The 26,234-nt window shown below is 35.0% G+C and overlaps 1 protein-coding gene across 8 annotated transcripts in view; it reads right to left on the bottom strand.

The window, feature by feature from the left end:
* Positions 1-2,592: 2,592 nt before the first annotated feature.
* The window catches only part of tpm2 (tropomyosin 2 (beta)), a 118,519-nt gene continuing 94,877 nt past the window's right edge, over positions 2,593-26,234 (bottom strand). For 2 of the 8 annotated variants that reach the window (XM_039759582.1, XM_039759586.1), the window contains 4 exons: positions 24,114-24,189; positions 21,065-21,127; positions 19,820-19,889; positions 2,593-4,024 (listed from right to left, as the gene is read on the bottom strand). In XM_039759582.1, coding sequence (XP_039615516.1) covers positions 3,942-4,024; positions 19,820-19,889; positions 21,065-21,127; positions 24,114-24,189 — 292 coding nt within the window. In that variant the 3' untranslated portion in view covers positions 2,593-3,941. Of the gene's footprint in view, positions 4,025-13,932; positions 16,099-19,819; positions 19,890-21,064; positions 21,128-23,407; positions 23,484-24,113; positions 24,190-26,234 lie in introns of those variants that run through there. The other 6 variants (XM_039759579.1, XM_039759584.1, XM_039759580.1 and 3 more) reach the window with 3 other exon arrangements.

The following is a 26,234-nucleotide window of genomic DNA, read 5'->3' as shown; positions in this document are numbered from 1 at the left end:
AATCATACTTCTGTAAAGAGTTGTCTGTACAAAGGATGAGCTCCAGTTCAGCTTGTATTCTCCAGGCAGCAAAGCATCATCTTGTTTTAAAGTTTATGACTAGCTTACCAGCTCCATCCAGGACAGGGTCATGGAGTTTGTCTCAAAAATCATTGGGCACAAGGCAAACCCCATCAACCAAAATTCAAGAATCCAATTATATTAGGAGTATCCAGGTTTAATTTAAAAAATTAAGACAGAATAACCTAGAACAGCAGATGTCAATTTTAAAAGACCACCTTCATCATAATGGGCAAAAGATAGGAATTAGCTTTTGGCAGATGACGGGACAGCCCTTCTTTCTCTAGTGTCTCTTACCAACAGCTGATGAGATCTCTTTATGTGTTATATACAAAAATATCTCCTTTCCACTTTATCCATCAACTGTTCTTGTTGGAATCACATATCGGTTTCAGCAGGGAATGTCTGACAGCCAGTTTATTTTTAACAAGCTCATCTTTTCTCATCTACTGCATTGTTTGCCCGTAATGCTTCTTTTTTCCACTTACCAGATAAGCAAGTCCCCCGATATTAGATCCTCAGATTTAAATTGTTCTTTAATGAATCTGGAGTGAAGTGTGGATACCATAGTACCTTCATTCTGCACCTTTGATCCCTTAATGCATGTCATTTCTAATGAGTCATCTGATTTTTCATGGTGCTCTAAACCCATGTTTCCTTTGTACATTTGGACCACCTTCACAAACTATATAGTTTATAAAAGATACCACCCAGGGTGCTTAGCTGTTATAGTACAATGCTCTATTTCTTTCTCACTTTTGAGACCCAGTGTACAGTGCAAATGTCATAATGGAAAAGTATCTATAAATCAGTGATTCCCAAACTCGGTCCTGGTGACCCCTGGGGCTGCAGGTTTTTGTTACAGCCAACTTCTGTTTTTAAATTGGACTCCTAGCCTAATTAAGTGGGATGTTATTTCTGAGTTTCTATATTTTGGGGTCAATGAAGAAATGATAAAAGTAAGTGTGTTAACACATTTTTAATAAAAATTAAGCAGTTATAAACTATGTGGATTTTTTTTTTTTAACTTTTTATGGATGTTCAAACCGATTTCCATTCTGCCTTTCCATTATTAACTAATTAGGGGGTCAGATGCTGAAGTAGTTGCAGCCTTTCATCATTTAATGTTGTTCACCTGGGGGTCTGCTTTACTTGTTTTCAATTCATTATTACAATGCATAGAAGGCAGCAGACTACACAGTATAACGGAAAAATAGAAAAACAACAAAAAATAGTTAAGCATTTAAAGCTATAGAAAAAAAATAGAAATATGTCTAAATGTCTTATAATGTAAAAATCATACTGCTGTGCTCGTCTGAATGTAGAATAAAAGGATACAAAAAAGACCAGATAACTAAATAAGATCAATTATTATCACTTATTGTGAATCTGGTTGGAACCCACAGGGGCTCCCCAGGACCGACTCTGCTATAAATTAAAAAGTAAATGTGACCGTACCACTGCCATCATGGCCTCGCATTTGAAAAGCAAGTTTATAGCATGCACTACTCAAGTTTACAGAGTTGTCCGTACCATAATCTAATTTTAAAAACAGGAACATTTATCTTTGAGAAACAATTTTCCATCCATTGCTGAACAGTTGTGCATCAGTGTTGGGACAGTACTATGGAAAAATATTAATATTTGATTTAATGTGAAAAATGGAAAAAGAGTTTAAAACAAAACATGTGCACAATATGCAATGTGGACTTTATCAAAATCATTTTCCAAGGGGAAAAAAACAGCTATCTTTAAATAAAACTATGGATGAAAGGACACAAATGAACTTACCTGTTTCCTGTAAAAGCAACATTTTTTGAATAAGTATATTTTAATATTATCCTATAAGGAAACAATTCCCCACAAATGTTAAATTAATTAATTAAAAGGTGATAGGAGTAGAAGCAATCAAAGTAAACTTGTACCGAATCTTGTAAATAATTCTCCACATTTGTAAATCTACATTTCACCTACTCAAACCTTGGAGGTTTTCATTTGTTTTATTATTATTAATAATAAGGATTATTAGCGGTCTCATCCATAGCAGAGCAAGGCAAATGGCAGACTGCCTACCTGGCAAAACAGGCACTGGCTTTTCCATTACCCTGACTTGGATAATGCAGATTTGGAAGTTTAAAAATCTATGAAATTTGCGTATTTTGAAAGAAAATAAATAACTTTACAGATATTTTTACTTAAAAGTCTCTGAGGTGCGTTGGGAGCGGTGAGAGCAACAAATCAGGAAATTCTTGTGTTTAGTGGTAATCTCCTCATTCGACCATTTCAATGTAATTAAAAATATGGCTGCCTCATAACCTGGCCAATTGCCAGGATGTACCAGCAGCAGGAAAAAATGTCATCTGCTGTGGAAACAATTCAGTGCTATCAGAAGGCATGTAGTGTATGTGGTCAGTGCTGGATCCTGGACAGGACGGCGGTGTGAAGTCCTCATGTGTCACTCTCCACCCACTCAATGCGGCATTCATTATGAAAAACAACATCGTTTGAAATAAAAATACAAAGGACTATAAGTGGGCTGTTGAGGCAATTGCAATACCTCAATTATTAAAATTTTAATAAACAAAACAAAGTTTACAAGGGTAATTGCATAGAATACATAAATTGACAAAAATGGCAGGGGAGGAACAGCACTTCCAACAAAAAGATCAATAGTTAGAGCCTTTTGTTTTTCCCGACCCACACATATCATGCAAACTTGTGTAGCTGTCAAAACACACCGATTCGAATGCCTCCAGTGTGTACAGTACAAGCAGCATTGACAGAATTAACCAAATGCAGATGTTAATAAAAAGTAGTATACATTTAAAAACTGATGAAAAAGGAAAACAGCTAAAAGTGAAACCTAAGCAATCTGATACAATTTGCCACAAACACTCAATACTACCTTCTGAAAAATTTTGATTAAAAATGCTGTGGTATATGAAATGACACCAAAGCAAAGCATAAGACAGTGAACGAGTTAAGACTGTGAAGTCTTTAAAAGATTGAGAATTCCTGGGGTTCTTGTATCACAAAGTCCTTGAAGTGATACTACTAATACGCATTAAAATATTTCAAAAGAAAATAGCTAACTGGAATTAAATTATTTAATGTCTACCAGATCTTAAAGAGTAAATCTTTAATTTGAAAAAGCGAGGGCTACCTTTATCATTTTAAAAGAACTCAGTGATTCTATTCTACTTAATCTACTCTAATGCAGAAATGTGTATTTTCATTTTATATAACACTGTGAGGTTGCTGCAAGGGAGACGCAATTCATCTGAATTACATCAAAGGTAATGCAACCTGCTGGAAATTACTGAATGTACTTGTCTGGATCGGCTTACTATGAATAAAGAAGGCAAGCAAATTGTTTCAGTTAAAAAGAAATGCATCCAGTATTTCAAAGTTTGCACTTTGATTCTGACAGAACTTTACAATACTATTTTATCGTCTCTAAACATTACTTATAAACAAAAAAAAAGAAAGTTTACATTCATGACCACTAATAATAAAAAAAAAGCATTCCAACTGTGGTACAGAATAAGTAAAACAATGAAATCTGCTTTTTTTAATTTTACATAAAAAGTGATAAAAATGCTAGATAGTATTTCAGAAAAATAAGAAAACAACCGTGTCATACTTCATTTTCAAACAATGTAGGACTGCTGTCTCCCCACCTGCCCACCCAAATCTCTAAAGTCGGATTAGAATTTCAAAACACTGATTCTCACTTTGGCCAGTGTCTGCTGCTGTTCTTGGTCGGACGATCACTTGTCAGTGGACACTCTGCACTTTGATTTTTGTTTGTTTGTTTGTTTTTCATTGCCTCCCAGGTGGATCATCCCTTTATTATATGACTTTAATGGCCATTTATTTGTTTATAAATTGTTGAGCTCCAGAAGCGTCTGATCCAACACTTGATGTATGCTAAAGTTCTCTTCCTTGGCATTGGCCAGTTTTTCTATTGTCAGGAAATAAAATAAAGTCTTAAGTGAGTAATAAAGTAAATGAGACTATTTTCCAGCCTTAATGCTAATGAGTTCTGAATAGAATAAGTAAACCTGAAGATTTGTCATAGAATTATAATGGTATGCAATACAACAAATTCTTTATTCACAGACCAGGGCAGAGTATCATTTCTTAAACCTTCATCTCACAGTTTTCATGGGCATGATAAAAAAGGTAATACACATTGTACAGCTCAAATAAACAGATACCATTTCTTTATAAATTTCACTTACCAGATAAGACACCATTTGAATATACCTTTAAAAGTATCATTTATTTTTAAGTTTAATCTTAGTTGAATTCAGATACAAACATTACATATTTAAAAACACTTATAAATATCAATGTTACTGTAGGCACTGCATGCATTTTTAATATTTAACAAAAGGCATTATTCATTGGACAGAGAGTTTTACATATAAATTAGCATGAACTGTGCATTTCTGCCTTTGTGTGAATTGGTGTATTTCTCAATCTGAATATGCAGTACAGATCTAAAAATGTCTGCATATTCTAGAGCATGCAAAAAAGGCAAAAGCATTGTTTCAATGATTAGGAAGACAAAGCATTCAAATCTTAAAAAGAATGCTTTTTCTCCCTTACCTAAAAACACACCTTTGGTATTTGTAAGTCCATATGATAAAAATTGTAAACATTTAAACCAGTTAAGAATTATGCTGAATTTGCTTCTAACATGGTATATGTTTATATTGTCAATCATGCATTTACAGTAATTTCTTTTATGATGAACTGGCAGGAAAGCAGACTTTTGAGCCCCCTGTTTTATTCTGCCAAGTAAAACAGTTTGGGAGTGGAGGAAAATTATGCCACATATGTAAAATCATGATGCACAGCCATGATTTTTTTTATATCTTCATCCATACCATTATTTGTGACAACTCCTAGTAATGCATTTATTTTTCACACATGCTGTTAAAAGAAGCAAATATTACTAATGTTTGCTTCTAGATCATGATACCATTAATGTCAATAAATGCATAAATAAAATGTAAGTTTATGCACAACTGGCAAAGCAGGGCAGAAATGCTCAAAACCTATAAACAAAGAGTGACAAATAGCAGCAGCACACCGCACAAGAGTTGCGCCTTGACAAATCTTTTTTTCGCCAACTCAATGACAAAGCTTTGCTGATCCATCAGTTCCACTCTAATACTGGTCTCATCTCCTTTAGCAGATGTGGCCAGTAGAACTGGTCAGATGGGGGGACGAGTCCGCTCCAGTTCTCACATAAACAACAACTGAAAGGCTTGTTGTTGTCACTCTTTATACAATTCTGAATAAACTTTGTTTAACCTGATTGTACACAGAATTGCTCTAATCCAGAACTATTCAATTTATGCCATGATTTTAATCAAACTGTATTGTGGGTAACTCACTACCAGCCACGTCTGCCTTTTTAAGTACAGTATTATGATGATTTATGTAATTGTTTTAAACACTGGGGCTGAATAAAAACCCTGCAATTCAAACAGTTTGTGTTTAGATTTTTTTCTGGAACAATGAAACAACTTTACATTAAAGTGCTTATATATTATAGTTACCTAGGAATAAGGGTAATATATGAACAGATGAAGAAAAGAAGAACATTTGAACATCAAGTGCATAAAGAAGATACCATTTCAAGTTTAAAGGCTTTGAACCCTTTTTTATTTGTAGAAATGAAGGTCTCTTAAAATGCTGTGGAATATCAGCACAAAATAAAAAGGACATAATGCATTCACATAGCTTATCTGGAAAATAACACTTCTTTCATATAAATGAAAGTTAGGCTTTTTTCCCCAAAAAAGCAGCATTTTATAGTAGTCGATTCATGCATTGTTATCTCATTAAGGGATCCATACTGCATAATAAACATACAGCTGCAGGTTTTATAAAATTGCACTTCAATGAAGCCAAATCATTGCACAACAACAAATCATTATGTAAAGAGCTTTTTATATATAAAAAATCATATTTAAAGGCTAGACTAGAAAATCAAAAACTGCTTATACATTAATTTAAAAATTGTAGAGGGCACTGCCATTCAGTCTATCATCTTGGACATGTTCTAATATGTTAGTCATGGCATACCCACCAGAGCAAAAATAAATCAAAAACAAAAAGTGGAGTCTTTTAATAAAATGTAGTATAAACTAAAAAGTCAACTTATGCAAAGGAAAGAAAAAGATCCAAGACTTGGTGGTACTCGTGTGTGTGTGTGTGTGTGTGTGGATGGGTGGACACAAATGGATTTCTTGTATATTTTTATACAAGGCTTCAATTTGAATGTAATCCCCTTTAAATAGTCAGTATAAAGAGCAGAGGGTGAGAATGTGTTGCTAACTGTGATACTCTCTTCAAAGATACATGCTTACTGTTGCTATAAAAGGACGTTATCAATTAATGTAAAGAGGTACAAAAAACAAACAATCACCAATATGGATGAAGAGGATAGATTGCAAATTTATTCAAAATATATTTGCAGATGCTCTGTTGTATGTGTAGGCCACAGTAAATGTTAATAATATTCACTGTGCTACTGTGGCCAGTGTATCTAATAAGATTTGCACTCATAAATAGCCTTTGTATGAAATATTTGTTACATTTTATTTCAGCTTATTATATTACAGAGCCTCCTTTTTTATTGTTATATATTTCTTCCCTTTGTTTTTATTTTTGTGTTGCATAATTCTCTCAGAAAGCATTTCTTGGGTTTTACTGGGATCCTGAGACTTTTAGGAGCTTAAATCAGCCCATTTGTAGTTTGATATCAATTAGTTTATTACACCAAAACAATGCTATCTTAAAGTTATAAAACGGTGTTCCCAGGCAGTGGCATTTGAGAACCTCGCCACCAATGGATCCCTAACAGGCGGAACAGGGATTTCTGCACACCCTAATCACAGTAATTGTTGCATCAAAATTGTCTCAGCTAACAGAAGGAGAAACACAGCGCCTTGACCCCCACATGAACATCCACTCTGCTGTTATTCAGACGGTTCTCCTGGCAATGCCTGACCTGCATTGTAGTCCAAAAAAAGTCTTTAATAGAAGTATAACATTATTTGTGCTGTGATTATTTATTGTTTTATTCAATTTCTGTTGTAGGTGTGAGAGGGAATTATCTTTTCACAGTGAAATTCCTAGTACTGAACTTTGCCAATCTGAGGAAACAACAATCCCTGCTGGACATGGCGTGTAAACCGATCAGCAGACTTTTTCTGGTAATAAAGAAAAAAAACCAAACAGGGCCATTGGGGGTTGGATGGAGGCTGGCGCCATTAGGACAGCATTTATGCCGTATTTCGCATGTTCTATCCAATGTGTGTAAGATGGTAGTTACACACTTAAAAGAAAGATTCATGTTTTTCTGCCGTCTTGTTTGTATATCCTTCATTTTCCAAACCCGCTTAGCATAGTATGATGGATATATTCACCTTGCTTGAGAAAACCGAACTACTGAACATACTTAAGAGTGGGTATTTCTCACTTTTACTATAGCTTATTAACACTAACTTTATTTTCTAGGACAACACATATGTTTCAACTCACAAATTGCTCGTTTTCTATAAATATGCCTACCTACTTCTTATTAAACCAGTTTTTCCTTTGTTTTCATAAGGCAAAATACATTAAAAATGTCAGATTGTTATGTAACACAGCTATGATAACCAGGTATTCATCTTAACCTATGGCATCAATGAGAAAGTGGTGATGTGGTGATAGTATTATTATAAGGAAACTTTTCATGTAAGCATTAAGAACTAAATTTGTTAGAAAAAAATGCATACTTGGAAGAAAGAAAAAAAAAAGAATAGTTACTTTTAAAATTCTTTTTTGGAAAACTGTTTCAAACCATAAGCACATGATAAAAAATAGACAAATTATACACCAATTCACAGCACATGAACAGAATTATTTGGTTAAAGAAAGACCAGCGTAAAATGACCTTTAAATATACATTATAAAAAAGGGTTCAAGGTTGCCTTATGACCTTTCACATTTATTTAAGCGCCAGTTGATCAGAGAGTAGTCTGAAGGAGCTTCGTTCAGAGACTTCAGATACTCAGCTGTTTAGCTCATTGAGTACAACCCTTAGCTCACTATTTAGAATTCGGTTTTTCTCAACTTCCTTGTGGAAACGTTCTGCAGCAGCATCAGCGATAGCCAATGAGGAGAGACAGAAAGAGAGAGGGCAGGATTAGTGAAAAGATAAGAGCTCAGGAAACTGGTAAGAATATTTTTAACAAGTAATTGGGATAAACAAAGGAAAGAGACAACACCCATATACAGCAGGAGAACACACATGCAGTGAACACAAGTGACAATGTAAATAATGCTGTGCTGCTGATCAGAGCTTTTCATTTACTATTTTCTTAAAAGGTTAACCATGCAACAAGAACAAATGAACAAAATAAGGCTGATGTGGTCTGGCCAAACAAAATGATGCAATTCACACAACTGGATATACTATAGATTCAGTTTTAATGTGGTAAAGTATATTTCACAACTTTTTTTTAGCTTTGAACAATTAACTGGTTAATACAATGCCCATTTTACCATATATAATGCCTTAAAACATAAAAAGTTAGATATGAATTAACAAGATTATATCTGGGAGACTGAAGTCTCTTGACTACAGATGACTAACATCATCCCAGGTTGATTCCTAAGATAAACAGGCGTTTTCTACCTCTTTAACAACCATACCCTAAATTTTAAAAGTAACCATAATAGGAAGACACCTTTTGTCTGCTTTGAAATCCTGAAAAGCTGTTTTTTACCTCTTCTAAAACCAAAAAAAAAACAAACAAACAAAAAAAAAAACTTACCATTTCAACTACCCTCTAAACAAAGCAGTTCCGTTTACTGTACTATACTCAAAACAACATACTTATATCATTCACATTGGAAGAATATTTACTGTAACAGGAAGGTTCTTAGCATATTCATTGCATTTTACCGAGTAGTACCTTGGTTGAATATCAAAAGATTAAAAGTCTGTCAATACATTTTGTTTTGATTATGTGTTGAAATGTCACCGAATGACCAGGAATGATGCAATGTATGATGTCACTGAAGCTTTGGTTATAAAATGGTGGCAACCAGGCAGTGTCAGTTATCCCTTAGTTAAGATGAAGACCCTCAGAACTATTTCTAGTGCTAGTTAGTGAAAACGACCAATAGTTAAAGGTTTTCCGATTTTTTAAATTTCACTTATTCTTTGACTTCAATTTTGGTTTTGCCCATAATAGTATAACACATGTCTGTTTTTTTGGTTAACCCTGGTGTCTTGCCCCTTTTGTGCTTTCATCTCCTGTTTTTCTACTTCCTCACAATTACTGGTCTCCTTTTTCATTTTACCCATTACAATAGTTCACACAAAAGCATATACTGTCAAATCTAAACTGATTATATAGTTTATGCCCTTTTTAATTAAACCTATTATCAGTTACATTTTAAAGATGTAATTCTGTACGTAAAATCAATTAACCTACCAATTATGATACATTGTTATATATATTTACATTTGCACATTTTGTAAATAAAGTATAGCATAATGAATTTGCCTAATGTCTGTTGTAAACTGCTAATTTTTCCGGGGCATCATTTATTGTGTGGAGTTGGGGAGGAGGAGTGGAGAACAGGACAGGGGTCATTTACAGCTTCACCTAGGGCAGCAAAAACACTACAGCTGGCCTGGAGCCAACATCATTTTTTCATCTCATTGATAATTTCGATTCCATTGTCACTGGTATCTATCCTAAACTAAAATCCTAAAGTCAAAGAAAACAAAAGCTGATAAAAAGAGAAGGCCAAGTTTGTGATTGTGATGAACAGAGAGGCATGTGTGCCTCATTTGTAAACAAAATATGGCGAAGTTGTCTGTTGATATATCCTGTCCCATTTCAGGTACTGTATGTAAAGTGTTACTTTTGGCCCGCAATAAAATTGTTTGACACCCCTGATTTACATTATAACTCCATAGGAAAGTTAATGCGTACTGTGATGCACTTTTTGTATTACATCTGCTGATTAGCTATTAACATTGCAGCTCAGTTTTTTAATATGAAAGAACGAAAAAAACAAAACAAAAAAGCTTCATATCAAAATACCCTTTAATGCCTCATTGAGACCGCTTTCTTTTAGAGGAGTCAAAATCAGCTTTTTTTTTCTTTTTTTGTAATTCTTGTGTATATATGTTTGAGTAGGGTTGTTGTATTTTGCTATAATATTTATGTATTTGAGCTTATATACAAGCTACTGTAAATTTTCTCTTTATTATGACCACTTACAAATTATCCTCTATTCTGTTTCTCTTCTCATTATCCTGCTGTGACACTAGGTGCCATTTCTAACGCTGATACTTTCCTTGTACTGGAGTAACACCAGGGACAATGGGAGTCTTGCAATACAAAGATGAAATGATTCAATCATTTTACTAGACTGTGACAGTCGGCTTATGTCGCCAAAACCTCAAATATCTGGTAAATCAGAGACCATAGGCCCACTCATAGATTTATTTTCTTCCAAGAATGTTATTCACTGGAGGTTTTGTTTACCACTATTACCTCAAATAAACTGTATAATGTGATTAGACTTATACTGTGATGATGTTGTGCTTTTTACTGTGTTTTTAATCTAGTACAATGTGTTCATGCACATAAATGGCATACAGTCAAACTGTTTTTGTGCATTGCAGCATTATATTTGTGCAAGCACTCAAAGCTTGGTCTCAAGGGTACTATCCAAAAATGAACTGATCTATATATTTCAACTTGTTTAAGAATATACCCATTGCACTTCAAAAGAGCCAAATTCAGGACTCAGATTTGGCCATTCTGTTATGCAAGATATCCTGTTTAAAAACACTTTTTAAAATTTATTTTGGACGCATTGTCATGATCTAACAAAGCCTATTAAATTTTGACAGATATTCTCTCCTGCAGAATCGCTTAACATTCACTTTGATTTATTTCTTCCTTCCAGGTTTGCAAAGCATCCAAGGCCCTCAAGCAGAAAAGTCAGCCCGCACCATGATGTTCCAATGCTTCACCACCCAAGGTTTTTTTAGAAATACTTTTAAATCTTTTTTATGAGCTTTAAAATTTTCTTCTGTGCCACAATGAATCTATTATGAAGAATAGGAAACCTTTTTTCTTTTTTTAATAAATACAGTGGGATGCAAAATTTTGGGGAACCTTGTTAATAGTCATTATTTTCCTGTATAAATCGTTGGTTGGTACGATAAAAAATGTCAGTTAAATATATCATATAGGAGACACACACAGTGATATTTGAGAAGTGAAATGAAGTTTATTGGATTTACAGAAAGTGTGCAATAATTGTTCAAACAAAATCATGCAGGTGCACCGTTTGGTGCATTTGGCACCGTTGTCATTTTATTGATTCCAAAACTTTTAGAACTAATTACTGGAACTCAAATTGGCTTGGTAACCTCAGTGACCCCTGACCTACATACACAGGTGAATCCTATAATAAGAAAGAGTATTTAAGGGGGTCAATTGTAAGTTTCCCTCCTCCTTTAATTTTCTCTGAAGAGTAGCAACATGGGAGTCACAAAACAACTCTCAAATGATCTGAAGACAAAGATTGTTCACCATCATGGTTTAGGGGAAGGATACAGAAAGCTGTCCCAGAGATTTAAGCTGTCTGTTTCCACAGTTAGGAACATATTGAGGAAATGGAAGACCACAGGCTCAGTTCAAGTTAAGGCTCGAAGTGGCAGACCAAGAAAGATTTCGGATAGACAGAAGCGACGAATGGTGAGAACAGTCAGAGTCAACGCACAGACCAGCACCAAAGACCTACATCATCTTGCAGCAGATGAAGTCACTGTGCATTGTTCAACCATTCGGCACACTTTACACAAGGAGATGCTGTATAAGAGAGTGATGCCCACAGCACAAACAGAGCCGCTTGAGGTATGCTCAAGCACATTTGGACAAGCCAGCTTCATTTTGGAATAAGGTGCTGTGGACTGATGAAACTAAAATGGAGTTATTTTGGGCATAACAAGGGGCGTTATGCATGGAGGAAAAAGAACACAGCATTCCAAGAAAAACACCTGCTACCTACAGTAAAATATGGTGGTGGTTCCATCATGCTGTGGGGCTGTGTGGCCAGTGCAGGGACTGGGAATCTTGTCAAAGTTGAGGGACACATGGATTCCACTCAGTATCAGCAGATTCTGGAGACCAATGTCCAGGAATCAGTGACAAAGCTGAAGCTGCGCCGGGGCTGGATCTTTCAACAAGACAACAACCCGAAACACTGCTCAAAATCCACTAAGGCATTCATACAGAGGAACAAGTACAACGTTCTGGAATGGCCATCTCAGTCCCCAGACCTGAATATAATTGAAAATCTGTGGTGTGAGTTAAAGAGAGCTGTCCATGCTTGGAAGCCATCAAACCTGAATGAACTAGAGATGTTTTGTAAAGAGGAATGGTCCAAAATACCTTCAACCACAATCCAGACTCTCATTGGAACCTACAGGAAGCGTTTAGAGGCTGTAATTTCTGCAAAAGGCGGATCTACTAAATATTGATTTCATTTCTTTTTTGTGGTGCCCAAATTTATGCACCTGCCTGATTTTGTTTGAACAATTATTGCACACTTTCTGTATTTCCAATAAACTTCATTTCACTTCTCAAATATCACTGTGTGTGTCTCCTATATGATATATTTAACTGACATTTTTTATCGTAACAACCAACGATTTATACAGGAAAATAATGACTATTAACAAGCTTGCCCAAACTTTTGCATCCCACTCTATATTGTACAGTGTCCCTTCAACCCACGTAGAATATTATCTCAGTGATTGAAATACCCGATTACATATGCCTTTTCCTTCCTTTAGTATATAAGTAATATGATCAATATACCTTGTAGATATGACAAGGTACCTTTTCGTATGTCTTTAGTTTAACTGGACTGCTTTTATCCAATTATTACATCTTGCATTAAGATCAGATCAGTTTTTAGGAGATATTCATGTAGGAATCTAGAAAATTCCAAAGAATTCCAACAATTATTACAAAAGTATGGTTTTGTTTTCTATAACCCAACTAAACTCACATTCACCCCTCCGAGATATAGCCATCAATTTGCTTGTACACTACCACCCCTTGCATAGAACTCAATCAAATTTTGGCTGAAACTTCAATTCACACAGGAGCTGACTAACAATGGGGCAGCATGGTGGCGCAGTGGTAGCGCTACTGCCTCGCAGTAAGGAGACCTGCGTGGAGTTTGCATGTTCTCCCAGTGTCTGCGTGGGTTTCCTCCCACAGTCCAAAGACTTGCAGGTTAGGTGCATTGGCAATCCTAAATTGTCCCTAGTGTGTGCTTGGTGTGTGGGTGTGTGTGCCCTGCGGTGGGCTGGCACCCTGCCCGGGGATTTGTTCCTGCCTTGCGCCCTGTGTTGGCTGAGATTGGCTCTAGCAGACCCCCATGACCCTGTGTTAGGATATAGCAGGTTGGATGATGACTGACTGACTGACTAGCTAGCTGACTCACAATGTGCCATTAGCATGATTATTTCAGCAAATCTTTTTTTAAGAACAGGATCTGCATGGAATAAAATTGATACCCCAAATTGTGTATATTTCAAAATGTTAGACTAGACCTGAAATGCTAACAGTAATAAATGTATATACACCCTTCTCTTTATGGGTAACACAATTAACTGTAAGCAATTATTTATCAAACGATTTCTGTCCTAACTGGGGAAGTTCTTCAGCAAACAATCACGAGGAACTAATCATATTTTAAACACCACCATCTAAAAAGCCAAATCAGTACACTTTCAAAATAAATCAAACAAAATGCAGATAAAAGGCGTTCCTTTTATTTTATTGATGGGGCAGGGATGAAACAAAAGTGAAGTTATATACCAGAACAGAAGACTATATAAAGAAGAGTATGTGTGCCATGTTATTCTTTTTAAACCCATGTACCTAAAAGGTTGTCAGTCTTTTATTAATAAATAACTACAAATAAATTCCTGTTCATTTTGAACAGGATGGATGTATGTTTATTTGATTTTCCTGCATTCCTACAATTTGGAATGTCTTATAGTAAATGGGTAAATATCATCTTAGTGATCAAACTAAAATTATTACCCAACAGTATATGTGAATGGTCAATCTCTGCCCATCTATGAATGCCTGAAAGTCAATCTGTCATTTATTACTACAGATGCCAATTTTAAGGTCACTATTCATATTTTGGAAAGGTTAAAACCCAGAATTTCATTGGTGACAACTTTCATCAAAATAACAGCAAGAGGAGATGAGTAAACAATGAATATAACTCATTTCAACTTGAAATAAATAATGTAAGCAGATGCTTCCTTTCATGCATGTAAATGTTGCATGGGTTTGTATTCTTCTACTTTTTGTTTTTAGCTATGAAAATACATGCAAGTACCCCCGGTCTATCTCCTTTGTAGCCTACCATTGATAATAAACTGATTATTGTATACAGAACACTTACATGAATACAGTAGTAACAAAAGTTGTATGGTCTGAACAAGGATATGGCATTTACAGACATCCAACATTTCATCTATTATTTAGTGTTTTTCTCATTTAGGGGTCACATAAAATAAGATGCAAAACAAAGATGGAAATTAGTAGAAAATAGGAGAATTAAATCAAGTGAAAGAAATTATAAGGAGCTAGTGATAACTTTTCAAGTCTAAGGATACAGGTATTAACCCATTGACTCAACTTTTTATTATAATATACTCAAGTACAGGTTGAAGCTATAAAGTCAGACATTTAATGCAACTGGTGATAGGATACAGAAAAATAAGACATATTTGTGTACAACAGTCACTACTGAACCTGCTGGAAAATTAAAACTATCAGCCTGACATATCTGCGTTTAACCAAAAGTTCAAGGCTTCCATTTTTATGAGTTTTAAAAACTGGAAGACACTGAATAACACAGCACTTACCAGACTTTCAACAATTATTACTGTTTTACCATTAGTTACATGCACATCTCCAGACAGATATATAAAACGAAATGTTTTATAAAGAAGTGCATGTATCAACAAATTTGATATGAGCTGATAAATGGACGCTAAGAAACTGCCTTTTGTCTAATGTTTAAAGGACAATTTGCAATTTAGGTGCTATCATTTGCTCAAAGTACAAGGGTAGGAAAGATAAAGTTTACCAATTAACATACCCTGAATTAGGTGGATTAGAACTTAATTGTAGTAGGTGAAATTTGGGTGATTTTTGAAATCTCATTTTATGTGTTCCATTCTGTCCATAACAGGATTGTAACGTTGAATTGGCTGGGATGGGAAACTTTAATAAGTGCTAAGACAAACCCTTTATAAGGGCCATTCCACAACAATAAACAAGAATGTTTTTTTCACTTTAGTGTTAAATCACAATTACTATACCATGTAGGCATTGATCTGTTTAAGACATGGCACACAAAACAGTGTATGTGATATGCCCTTTGACTTTTAGATTAACTACTACAAAAGGGAGAGAGGTAACCACAATTTTATTTGGTAAATGAAGTCTTTGTAATCCTCCAAATCAAATGCAAGTTCTAATTAACAAGTTTTCTGCATCATTAAATGTTAATTCCTTTTATTTTCAGAAGAAAGTAAATCAGACAAGTTTAGGCAATAACTTGCATCAAATACAGAGTGTCAGTATGATTTATATTTGAAAATGTTGAATTGATGGCATAAAGAATTTAATAACTTGGTCAGAACTGATGAAACTTAAGAACATTAATCTGTCCAAAATATTCTGGAGAGACAGTGGGTTCAACATATGAATGTGTACAGAAAACAAAAGTAAATGAACAGACAGAGATTCCAAGGAAGTGGCTGAAAAGAGAGAAAGGCTGGAAGAAGAATGGAGTAGGCGAGAGGCTGTGCACTTCAGAGTGATGTCATGTCGTTCAAAGCATTGTCCAGCTCCTCACTGATGGCCTTACATTTCAGCTTCTGAGAATACACCTCATCTGTAGCATCACCATAAACCACAGGAAGGCACAGTTTGATGAAAGAAAAAAAAAAAAAGAAGAAGACAGAAGGCAGCAAAGAAAATAGTAGGGAAGGAAAAATGACAGACAGTCAGAAGAATGGAAAAAATCAAAGTGAGAAAAAAATAAAAATACTTGTAAAACAAAATGCCTTAGACAATAAATTTAATGGACACCAACTATTTAAAAGGTTTGATTTCGCAACAAATAATTATGTTAAAATAAACAGTACAAAAACAACAATAAAAACACTTAAAAAATCATGATACATCTGCCTAATCAAATATTATATTGGCCAGATTTATAATTAGTCATTAATGTTTGTTGCAATATTCCCTCAATATTAACATGATTATCAAAAAAAGGAATAGCGAGACACACCCAATAACAACAAATGCTGTCAGTATAGTGTAAGGTTGTTAGCCTTCACAACAAGCGAGTAGGGGATCAAAGACAAAGAGGCAAGTTAGAAGAAAAAAAGTTAGTAAGTAACAAATACTTCATACTCAATTTAAATTGAGGTTTAATAATATTCTTCATATGTACTTTACTAATAAATACAAGTAAAACTTTTCAACTAAATAAAACAAAATCTAGGCAGAATCCTGTCCTGGATATTTATTATACCTTATTAACTGGAAGAGGAAAAACTCCAAACCAGACTTAAAACGAATGACAACAGTTTCACAGACAACAGACACTCACGCAAGCCAAAAATCTCAAATATTTAAGAACCCCTGTCAATTTTTGGTTATCCATCAGATAAAAAAGCAGCCCTTACAGCACATGGCTACACAGACTAATAAGCATCACATCTGTTACTCTCACCTCATTTAATTTCTCACAGTGCAAAAATGGAAAATATAATAATATTAAATATTACATGAAATAGTCAATGAAAACCAACTTTCACCCTTATACATTTTTTCAGTCCAATCCAAATCTAGCCCATCTTTTCAGGATCACCAAGATCTGGTAAGTGTTAAACTAAATACTACATTGAAGAGTACAAGGCCCTAAACCTCATAAACAAGTGCACACAAAAATACAGGTAAAACATAGAAACAAGCACCCACAAAGATGAAGAAAAAATGCCTTTGTATTTTGAAAACACCCAAACCTAAAAGTAGCAAACAAAACACCATATTATATATTCCACATGTCTTTACCCAAGAGCTTATGGGACTAACGTCACTGGGGTCACATCACAGGACACACCCTTGAAGTCTTGGGCAATACAGAAGCAGCCTATTGTTAACTCTGGCAGCACTCATACTCATATCCTTCACTGCATGCTTTACAAATAAAACACAAAAATCTGAAGATGCCTCCCACATGTGTTCTTTAACTATCTCTAGTGCATATGCATAGAGCCAATGAACCTTTGAATCTGCAGTTGTAAAATGTTATTCTGTTTCTTTAGAAGGACCTAATGAACCCATTGTCCACTGGCAGACACTGCGGCACATCTCCAGACAGTGCAAGAAAGAAAGAGGGAGCAGAGAGTCCCTGAAAGGTCATCTTGCTCCAAGTCCAGTAGTATGGTGCCTTTCCCTTACTGTTTTGTCACCAATGCAGGGACCATGTTTGTCTAGTTTCCAAGGGAAGCAGATTTGAAATGATATCTAAGATTAAACCAGTCTAATCTGTTAGTCCTGCTATGGTTGTGGGTACTCAAAGACAACCACGTTATGGATGCTGGTCTGCTGAAAACGTGCCAGGAATTATGGATTAAGCCACCCCACCTCGTCCTAGCCACAGGCGATACCAGAACAGGACATGCCTGCCTACAGCTTATCAATGTCCCTCTTCCTTGCTTCTAATGACATTCAAGATATTAGGGAATGCCCAGTAAAAAAGAAGAAGTGTGCAATTTGTTTTACTGTGATCTCATCCTCAAATTCAGACCATGCATTTCTCCATCATTAAATGTCCAGCTACCCTATTAATCTCTTCCTTCAACTTCTTTAAACTGGCTTTTGACATCCAATCTTGTCTTTCACTTCTTGTAAAAAACCCTCCTAACATACAGTATATATCTGTTTTTCCTTTTACATCACATACCTGATGAAGGTAACACAGACAGAAATGTGTTTCTAACCTTCTATTCAGAATAGTTATTTTCTTGCTTATTTTAAAATACTAGTACTATTTATCTCAATAAATTCACTCTTTCTAAAATATATGCAAGCTCATGATGTGCAACAGCTGGCACCAATTAAGACTGAGGGATACTTAATAAAAAATAATTTGTGTGTCAAAGTACTGGAGCAACCTTCAGTACTCTGCACCTCACTACAAAGCAAACTTTGAAAAACAATGACTTAAAATCATTTTGTTCACTACTTCCACAGCTTTCTTTTGTCCTGGCAGCATGACTGCGCAGCTCTGGCCAATAGCATTTGGAGATCAGCTGGACAGAATTTAACCAAGTTAGTAAAGTAGCTGGAGCAGCACTGAATGATGCAGAATGATGAAATTAAGATACGAGTCATAACATTTCACACTTGAAGGGCTTTTAAATTACCACCAAATAATTTAATTTCCCTCTATTATTATTGTACTTTTTTGACTCAAGCTAACAATTTTTCATTGCACAATGAAACCCATAGTATATAACTGTGATGCTTACTTTCATAGCTAAAGCTGACACATGCATTTGAAGTAGCAAGTAGGAACCATACCTGTGCCATTACATATTTTATGCCTCATGCATAATTAATTTGTATTGTAAAACACTACTTCATTAATTTATAGAAATCACTATATCTGTGTTCAGGCCTTTTCTTATTAGACTGTAACTTACCAAGAAAGTACATTGCTAAAGTCCACACTGCCTCAAATACTACAGGGATTTAATTTTCATCATAACTCCTATAATACACTTTTCATAAGAATCAAATAAAAGTCTGCAATATTTTTACTAATGAAATTCAGCCACCTACATTTAACTACATTTTGAAAACAATTCAATTTCTGGAATAATGATGGAAAACACTAATACTGAAATTATTATTTTTATATAGACACACATGATGGAGTAATTGATATTTAAGTGCTGTAGTAGAATCATTAGAAAAGGTTTTGGTCTTTGAACCCCCCCCAGGTTCATTTTCACAAGCATGCTCCCGAACTGGAGTTTGTTTTACTCTACTCCTCATAGCCTACAGTATGTTATTAAATCAGGAATCGATTTTGTTTAATTTTAGCCATTAGACTAGAGATTCTTCCATTTTATCTCTCTTACAATTCTATTTTTTTTCCTTTTAAAAACTTGTAATGTGTTATGAGCTACATTTAAATAAGAAAATGTGCTACATACATAAATGCTGTTGATTATCTTTCTCTTCCTGAAACAGCTATATTAGTAAGTCAAATCTTTTTCGAAGAAAATAAATTCTCTAGTACAGTATCTCTCTGTCAGATACAATTCCTAGTCTTATATCTCCTGTCCTTATCAGACTACAGTCTCCTTGTTTTTACTATTAATTTTATAAAACACAAAGACTTGAACAAAGTACGGTAAATGAAACATTAATGCAGAGCAAGCAGGTACAAAAGGATGTAAACAAACGGTAACATTTTAGACAAAATTAAACTCTGGAGTTAGTGCAGAATGAAATGGGAGAAAGCAGTGCTAAATAGGTGACTAGGAATAAGACCTACATAAGAAAAGAAAAAACTGGCGAAAATAACGTACCTTCCAAGTCATCAATGGTTTTTTCAAGTTTTGCTACAGATCGTTCAGCAAACTCAGCACGGGTTTCAGCCTAAAATTGGAAGAAGAAAACAATATAAATAACTGTTACGGTCATCTTATGTTTTACATAATACTATGTTAAACTATACTGGTACTGTGAGAAAAATGTCACTAAAATGATATAAGAAATCTAATATTAAATATTATAGATTATATATATATATATATATATATATTGTAACAGAATAAGATGCTTGCTCGCACCCTTGCACCCTCAGACACCACGTCAGACACTAGGTAAAAGTCCAATAATTATATTTATTTTATAATAAAGTGCACAAAGCACCCTCTACTCCCAAATACTCCAATAAACAATGAACAATAACAAATCCTCCACTCCCAGGCGCTTAGCCACCCTGCCTCCCAACTCAGCTCATCGTCTGGGAGCCCCCACAGTCCTTTTATATTCCCTGACCCGGAGGTGTTCCTTCCCAACAGTCCACAAGTCCTTATTCCTTCCGGGTCAGGGTAAATAATGTTTCTCACCCGGAAGCCGTCGCTCTTCCTATGACGAACTTCCGGGTCATAGGGCATGAAGAATTCTTGGTCCTCCTGCAGCTCCCTCTCGTGGCCCCATGGCATCCAGCAGGGCGGTGCACAAAACTACATGGTCCATAATGCCCTGCTGGTCTTCTGGGGACCTCCATGCTGCAAGGAGGGCTCCACCTGGCGGCTTGGGGTATTGGCGGGTACATGGCGCCCTATCTTACAATATATATATATATATATATATATATATATATATATATATATATATATATATATATATATATATATATACATATACATACACACACACACATACATACACTATACTATTTGTTAACCAAGAAAAACATCTACACACACCAGTGACCCAAAGATTATGTCCTAACACCCATGAGACATTACTCTTATCTTTTGGAGACATGTTGCAAACTTTTTTGTTTAAAATTACATACTAGACAGCTGTGCAATCAAAATGAGAAAAGTGAGAACTGGCACCTAACTAGGAGCATGTACAGCAAAATATAAAATCAGATGCATTTTCTTAAAGTCCTCATAAACAGATAAAAATAGATTTGTGCTCTGTGGAGGCCTATACTGCTGTCATGAGAGTGTGCAAATTCATCAAGCTGGGCTTCAACCGACTGTATATTCTTGATTTGTACTTGTGGAATTAAGTGCCCAACTTAACATACTTACTTCTTTAAGCTTATCTGTTAGAAGTTTTATTTCTTCTTCATATTTGTCTTCCTTTTGCGAATACTAAAAAAAGAGAAATACTTGAAAACTTCAGTAAAACATGTAACAAAACTTGCATTCAAGAGTCTTTATAAACTGTATGTGGCAATAAAGTTGAAAATAATTGTCCAAAGATTGAAATAAATATTCTAATCAAATGCATAATGCCATTTCAGGATGAAAAGGTCCACATCTATATGAATTTTCTTAATTAAACAGTACAATACAAACTTGTACATTTCTAACAGCAGCAGCTTTGCACTGACATGTTTAGGTATAGCAGAACAAAGCAGCAGCAACTGCCATCCTTACTCATAACAATACTGCAGAGGAAACCCAGCTTTTAAGTTAATATGACATTCCTCTGTGTAAGTACTTCAAATATCCATACCACATCTATTAATTAAAACACTCATAACAACCATTCACATTTTGCTCATTTTATCAAAAAAAAATTAATTGAACAATTGGTTTAAAAGCTACTTGTGTCATGGTAGGTATGGCGTCCCTCCCCACTTAAACTTAATTCAGCAGTTACATTCATTTTTATACTTAAATTCCACTTAAATTATATTTAGAACACCAAAACAGTTTTCGTGCACTTTTTATTTAAAATAAACAACTACATTTTAATGTCCATATGAGATTGCAATGTATGTAGATTTAAAATTAAAAGCACAAATATAAGTGGAGAGAATATGCTTTCAGAAAAGAATGAAATTAAAGCATAATTCTGATAACAAAAGCTATGATAAAATTTGCAATGAAAAATGCAGGAAAGCACAGACCAAAGAAAGGGAAACAGTTCATCTGCACTGGTTTTGCTTTATACAACCTATAGATAAGCCATGTAACACATAGATTACATTTGTCATATACATTTTTTAACATTGCAGTAGATATGAGGGAAACAGCCAAATATTTAATGAGGGACAACAATTTTATTTCCTTCTTGTTTTGCTATGAAGAATTCTTGTTAAATTTGGGGTTCTTTTTTATTCTATTTATTAATGAACATTTCTTGGGAAATAACTACATCTTTGGAAATAATCTTACACTTGTAGAACACAACTGGAACAACTATATTCCCATATATATCATGTCGAAATGCTGAAAAAGACATGTTAGTAGCTTACAGTATACTTATTTTTGTTTTTATTAATTTCTAGAATCATGTTCCTGGTGTAAAATAGCGGGCAATGTATTTGAATTTAAAAAGCAAGACAGCCATTTCAATCTCCACGACACACTGACCAACTTACTCCCTACATTAGGTCTTGATTTAGTGACATAGGGTGGTGTTTACTACTTTCAGGTTCAGTATAGGATAAAAACAGTTTATAAACTTAGTGACATGAACAAATCCCACATTCAATAAAACAGCTGAATTAGTCAGTTAGTCGCTGTCATTTTCTACCCGCCTAGTCCCAACAGGGCCGCAGGGGTGGTGGAGCCTATCCCAGCCAACATTAAGTGCAAGGTAGGAACAAACCCTGGAAAGGACTGCAGGACAGCAGATGTATTAGTGTGTTTAAAATGTTCCCTTTTACTGTATCCTGAAAATTATACTGTAGTTAAAAACAAATACTCTAAAATCAATTTTCAGAATATAATAAGCTACACAACATGTTACAGGAAACATTTGGTTTTGCTTCTCATCATAAATCATAGTTTGCCATGTTGTAAATGCCCAACATTAAAATCAGTACATGAATGTAGCAAACTAAGCAATACCTAACGTGTCCATGTTTTGTTTAACTCTCATATTTTACTTAATTGATCAATTAACAATATATGTTGTGATTAAAGGTAATACAATGTAATGTTTACATGATACAGTTACAATCACATGGTTGTAGCTGGTTTGGGATGTGATATGCAAGTATTACTACAGAAACTGGACTTTTTTGATTCACACGTCTAGAACATCCAATAGTACTCGCTGGGTCTCTTAATGCTAATTGAATAAATCTATACTTTTACAAAAAAAAGTGAAAACCTGGCGGGCAGAGATTGGAGGAGGAGAAATGCTTAGGTAACGTAAATGATGCCTCCACATTATATTTAAAAAAACACCTTTGTAGAAAGAATGTAGTAAAAAAAAAAAGACCCACACAGCCAGAAGACAGCGAGTGATAGACCTCACAAGTTAATGCACAGTGTGCATATTCTTCCCTTTAACCAGTTATTAATTAAAACAATTCCCAATGAATAGGACAGCCTAGGCAATAACCTCTTCAACAAACAAGTTCCTATCCTTCAGTAAGAAAGATATTCCACTATCATTATACATCTAACCCCTACCTTGTCAGACTGAGCTTCCAGAGACTTCAAGTTGTTGGCGACATTTTTCAACTCTTCCTCAAGATCAGCAGATTTACTGTTCAAAGGCAAGAGAAATGGAAAATAGGGAGGGAAGAAAGAGGAACTTAAGGAGATGGAGCGGAGTATGCATGAAGGAAACCCATAGCAGCCCTAGACATTTTACCACCCACATTGGTCACCAGAGAGCATCTACATACAAGCTGCTCCATGGATACCAACAGGTGCAAACATCATTTGGAATATTTTAACGTCCCTGCCTGCTTATTCAGTAAATCAGTGTGACCTTCTGTGGTGTAAAATGAACAGGTTGGTGAAAAAATAAATAGAATTATAATATTTAAATTACTCTCAAACATGTAGTGAGCAATTTTAAAAACACATGGTTTTGGGCTCCTTTTCATCTTTCACAAAACAAACTGATAGCAGTTTTATTGCTATGGGCCTCCTCTGCATTGAACCCATGTCACAACTGTGCTTTAGCCAAGCAAGCAGATTCCAGAAGAAAAAGAGAAAGGTAAAAAAGACACAGAATAAGGAGCCAGTATGCTGCAAAGTAGGTTAGAGTACATTTTGTTTTCCACCAAAGGAAACAAAAGCATGATGGGAAGAGGAAGCAGGAAACTGCTGGAGTAAAGGAACTATTGCAAGTAGTTTTATTTTTTCCTCACTACATTTCAGTCAGTACCTCTTCCTCTGTTGACATCAGGGATTTCAAATTCTGGTCCATTATTCTAAGCTCCTCTTCCAGCTGTCTGACTCGACTGGGTTAGTCCACAGCAAAGGGAGCAGCAAACAACACAATTCCCAGGGGGATGCAATCAGGCATGCATTACAAAAAAAAGGGAAAAGAACAAAATGGAGTGCCCTGATGCTGTTAGTCATTTCAAAAGTGTTTGGTTTCACTTGTTAGATCAATTTTATAACCAGGAACTGAAATATCCATATGCCCTAAGACCAAAAGCTAGCAATTTTATACCGAGTACACCATATCCAGATTCAAACAAAATTAATCTTCAGCAATTTTTAGTCACAAATGGGAAGATATGCTTTAGGTTAGGTCTTAGAAACCCATTAAACTATTAATTTGGAAATTTTCTTTTCCCATAAATTCCAAAAGAACATTATAGTTTAAAATAACATACGAGCCAATCCAATTTGTGACTGGACATGTGCATGACATTTGTGTTCAGACCACAGAATGAAACAAAAGCTTTAACAAGTGTTTAAGTCATAAGTACAGTAATAAACCAAATCTATTATTCTTTCTCTATTTTTTCAGTCTTTGCTGGAATTTCAGTTCCTTTTAAATCATGCAATATAATACACAATTATAAAAATTACTTTCTCTCTCTCCATATCACATAATTAAACATAAAAGTTTATTTGATCAAAATTCAAACAAAACAATTATATGTCCTGATGCAATTAACATTAAAATAAAGCAATAAAACAGGAACAAAAATCTTAAAAATATCTCATACTTATTTACTTTTATGTAAATAACTTGTAAAAATGAAAAAGAATTACAAAATCTGACAAATGCAAATTAATTAAAAAAAAACATTACAAATAGCTAATTTCACGAAGAATGAAATAAGTAAACTTGAAATTATTCTGCCATCATTTATTCTTTTTAAAAACTTCCTGAAGCACAATATCATTGGATTATAATATTTTAGTGGACGGAGGCAGTGACAGCTGTAACATTAATATATTATCCATCCATCCATTTTCCAACCTGCTGAATCCTAACTACAGGGTCACGGGGGTCGGCTGGAGCCAATCCCAGCCAACAAGGGCACAAAGCAGGGACCAATCCTGGGCAGGGTGCCAACCCACCACAGTTAATATATTATATATATGCTCATTTATGAACCAGTCCATGGATAAAGAGATACTAGTTATCATGACTGAAGATATGCCAATTTTGGGTCATATTTTATTTGAGAAACTACTTTCTGAAAGGACACTATTTGCCATAATGGATATCTGCAGGTGGGTATTACAAGAAATAACTGTCACCATTACTCTTTTGGCAAGCTTGTGGCACTTAGACAGAATATGGCTATACTTTATTTTAAACTATCCACTTTTTAAAAACACAAAGAATTTTCACTATCAAAGACTTGTCATCGATAAACTGAGTGTAATATTCTATGTCTAAATTGCTCCAATATGAACAGGTATGAAGCAAGGATGAAGTGTATCTTCTGGTGAATTATCATTTCACTCTAAGACACTTGTGCTTTATGTACAGTAGTGATAGCTTTCTAAAGCCTCGCTCTATTATACATGTCTAAACACAGTCCAGTCTGCAGTAGTCCACAGCAGGTATTTTAAGGCCCTGTTTTGTCCGTTAAGGAAATGGCTTTCTTGCTGTCACTTGCCCTGTCAAACCTGCAACACAAAGTCTCCTCTTCACAGTAAAAACTGAGACTTTTTTTTTTCCAACTGCTGTTAAGCTGAGAAGCGCCTATCACACAAGTCGGTGACCCTTAGAAACTTTTCTTATGATTGGGTTGTGACTTTGGGTGTGCCAAATCTCCTCTTATCCAACTTTCTTCCAGTTTCTAATTGCCTTTAGATTGTGCAGGACTCCACTGTACTCACTGACACTTTGATTTGTTTTGCAGTTTCTCGAACTGAAAGGCCTACACTTCTAAGGGTAATAATGCTCTGTCTCATTTCATTTGTTAATTAATGTTTTCTTGCCTTTATCACTGGAATTTACAACTTTCTGCAGTGTAATGTTGTCCAAGTAGTACTTCAGAGGCTGTAGTAACACAGTCTGTTCCAACTCTGCTTT

The sequence above is a fragment of the Polypterus senegalus genome, chromosome 7 (assembly GCF_016835505.1).
Source record: "Polypterus senegalus isolate Bchr_013 chromosome 7, ASM1683550v1, whole genome shotgun sequence".
In the NCBI taxonomy this organism is placed as follows: Eukaryota; Metazoa; Chordata; class Cladistia; order Polypteriformes; family Polypteridae; genus Polypterus; species Polypterus senegalus.
This window is presented reverse-complemented; position numbering and strand designations above follow the sequence as displayed.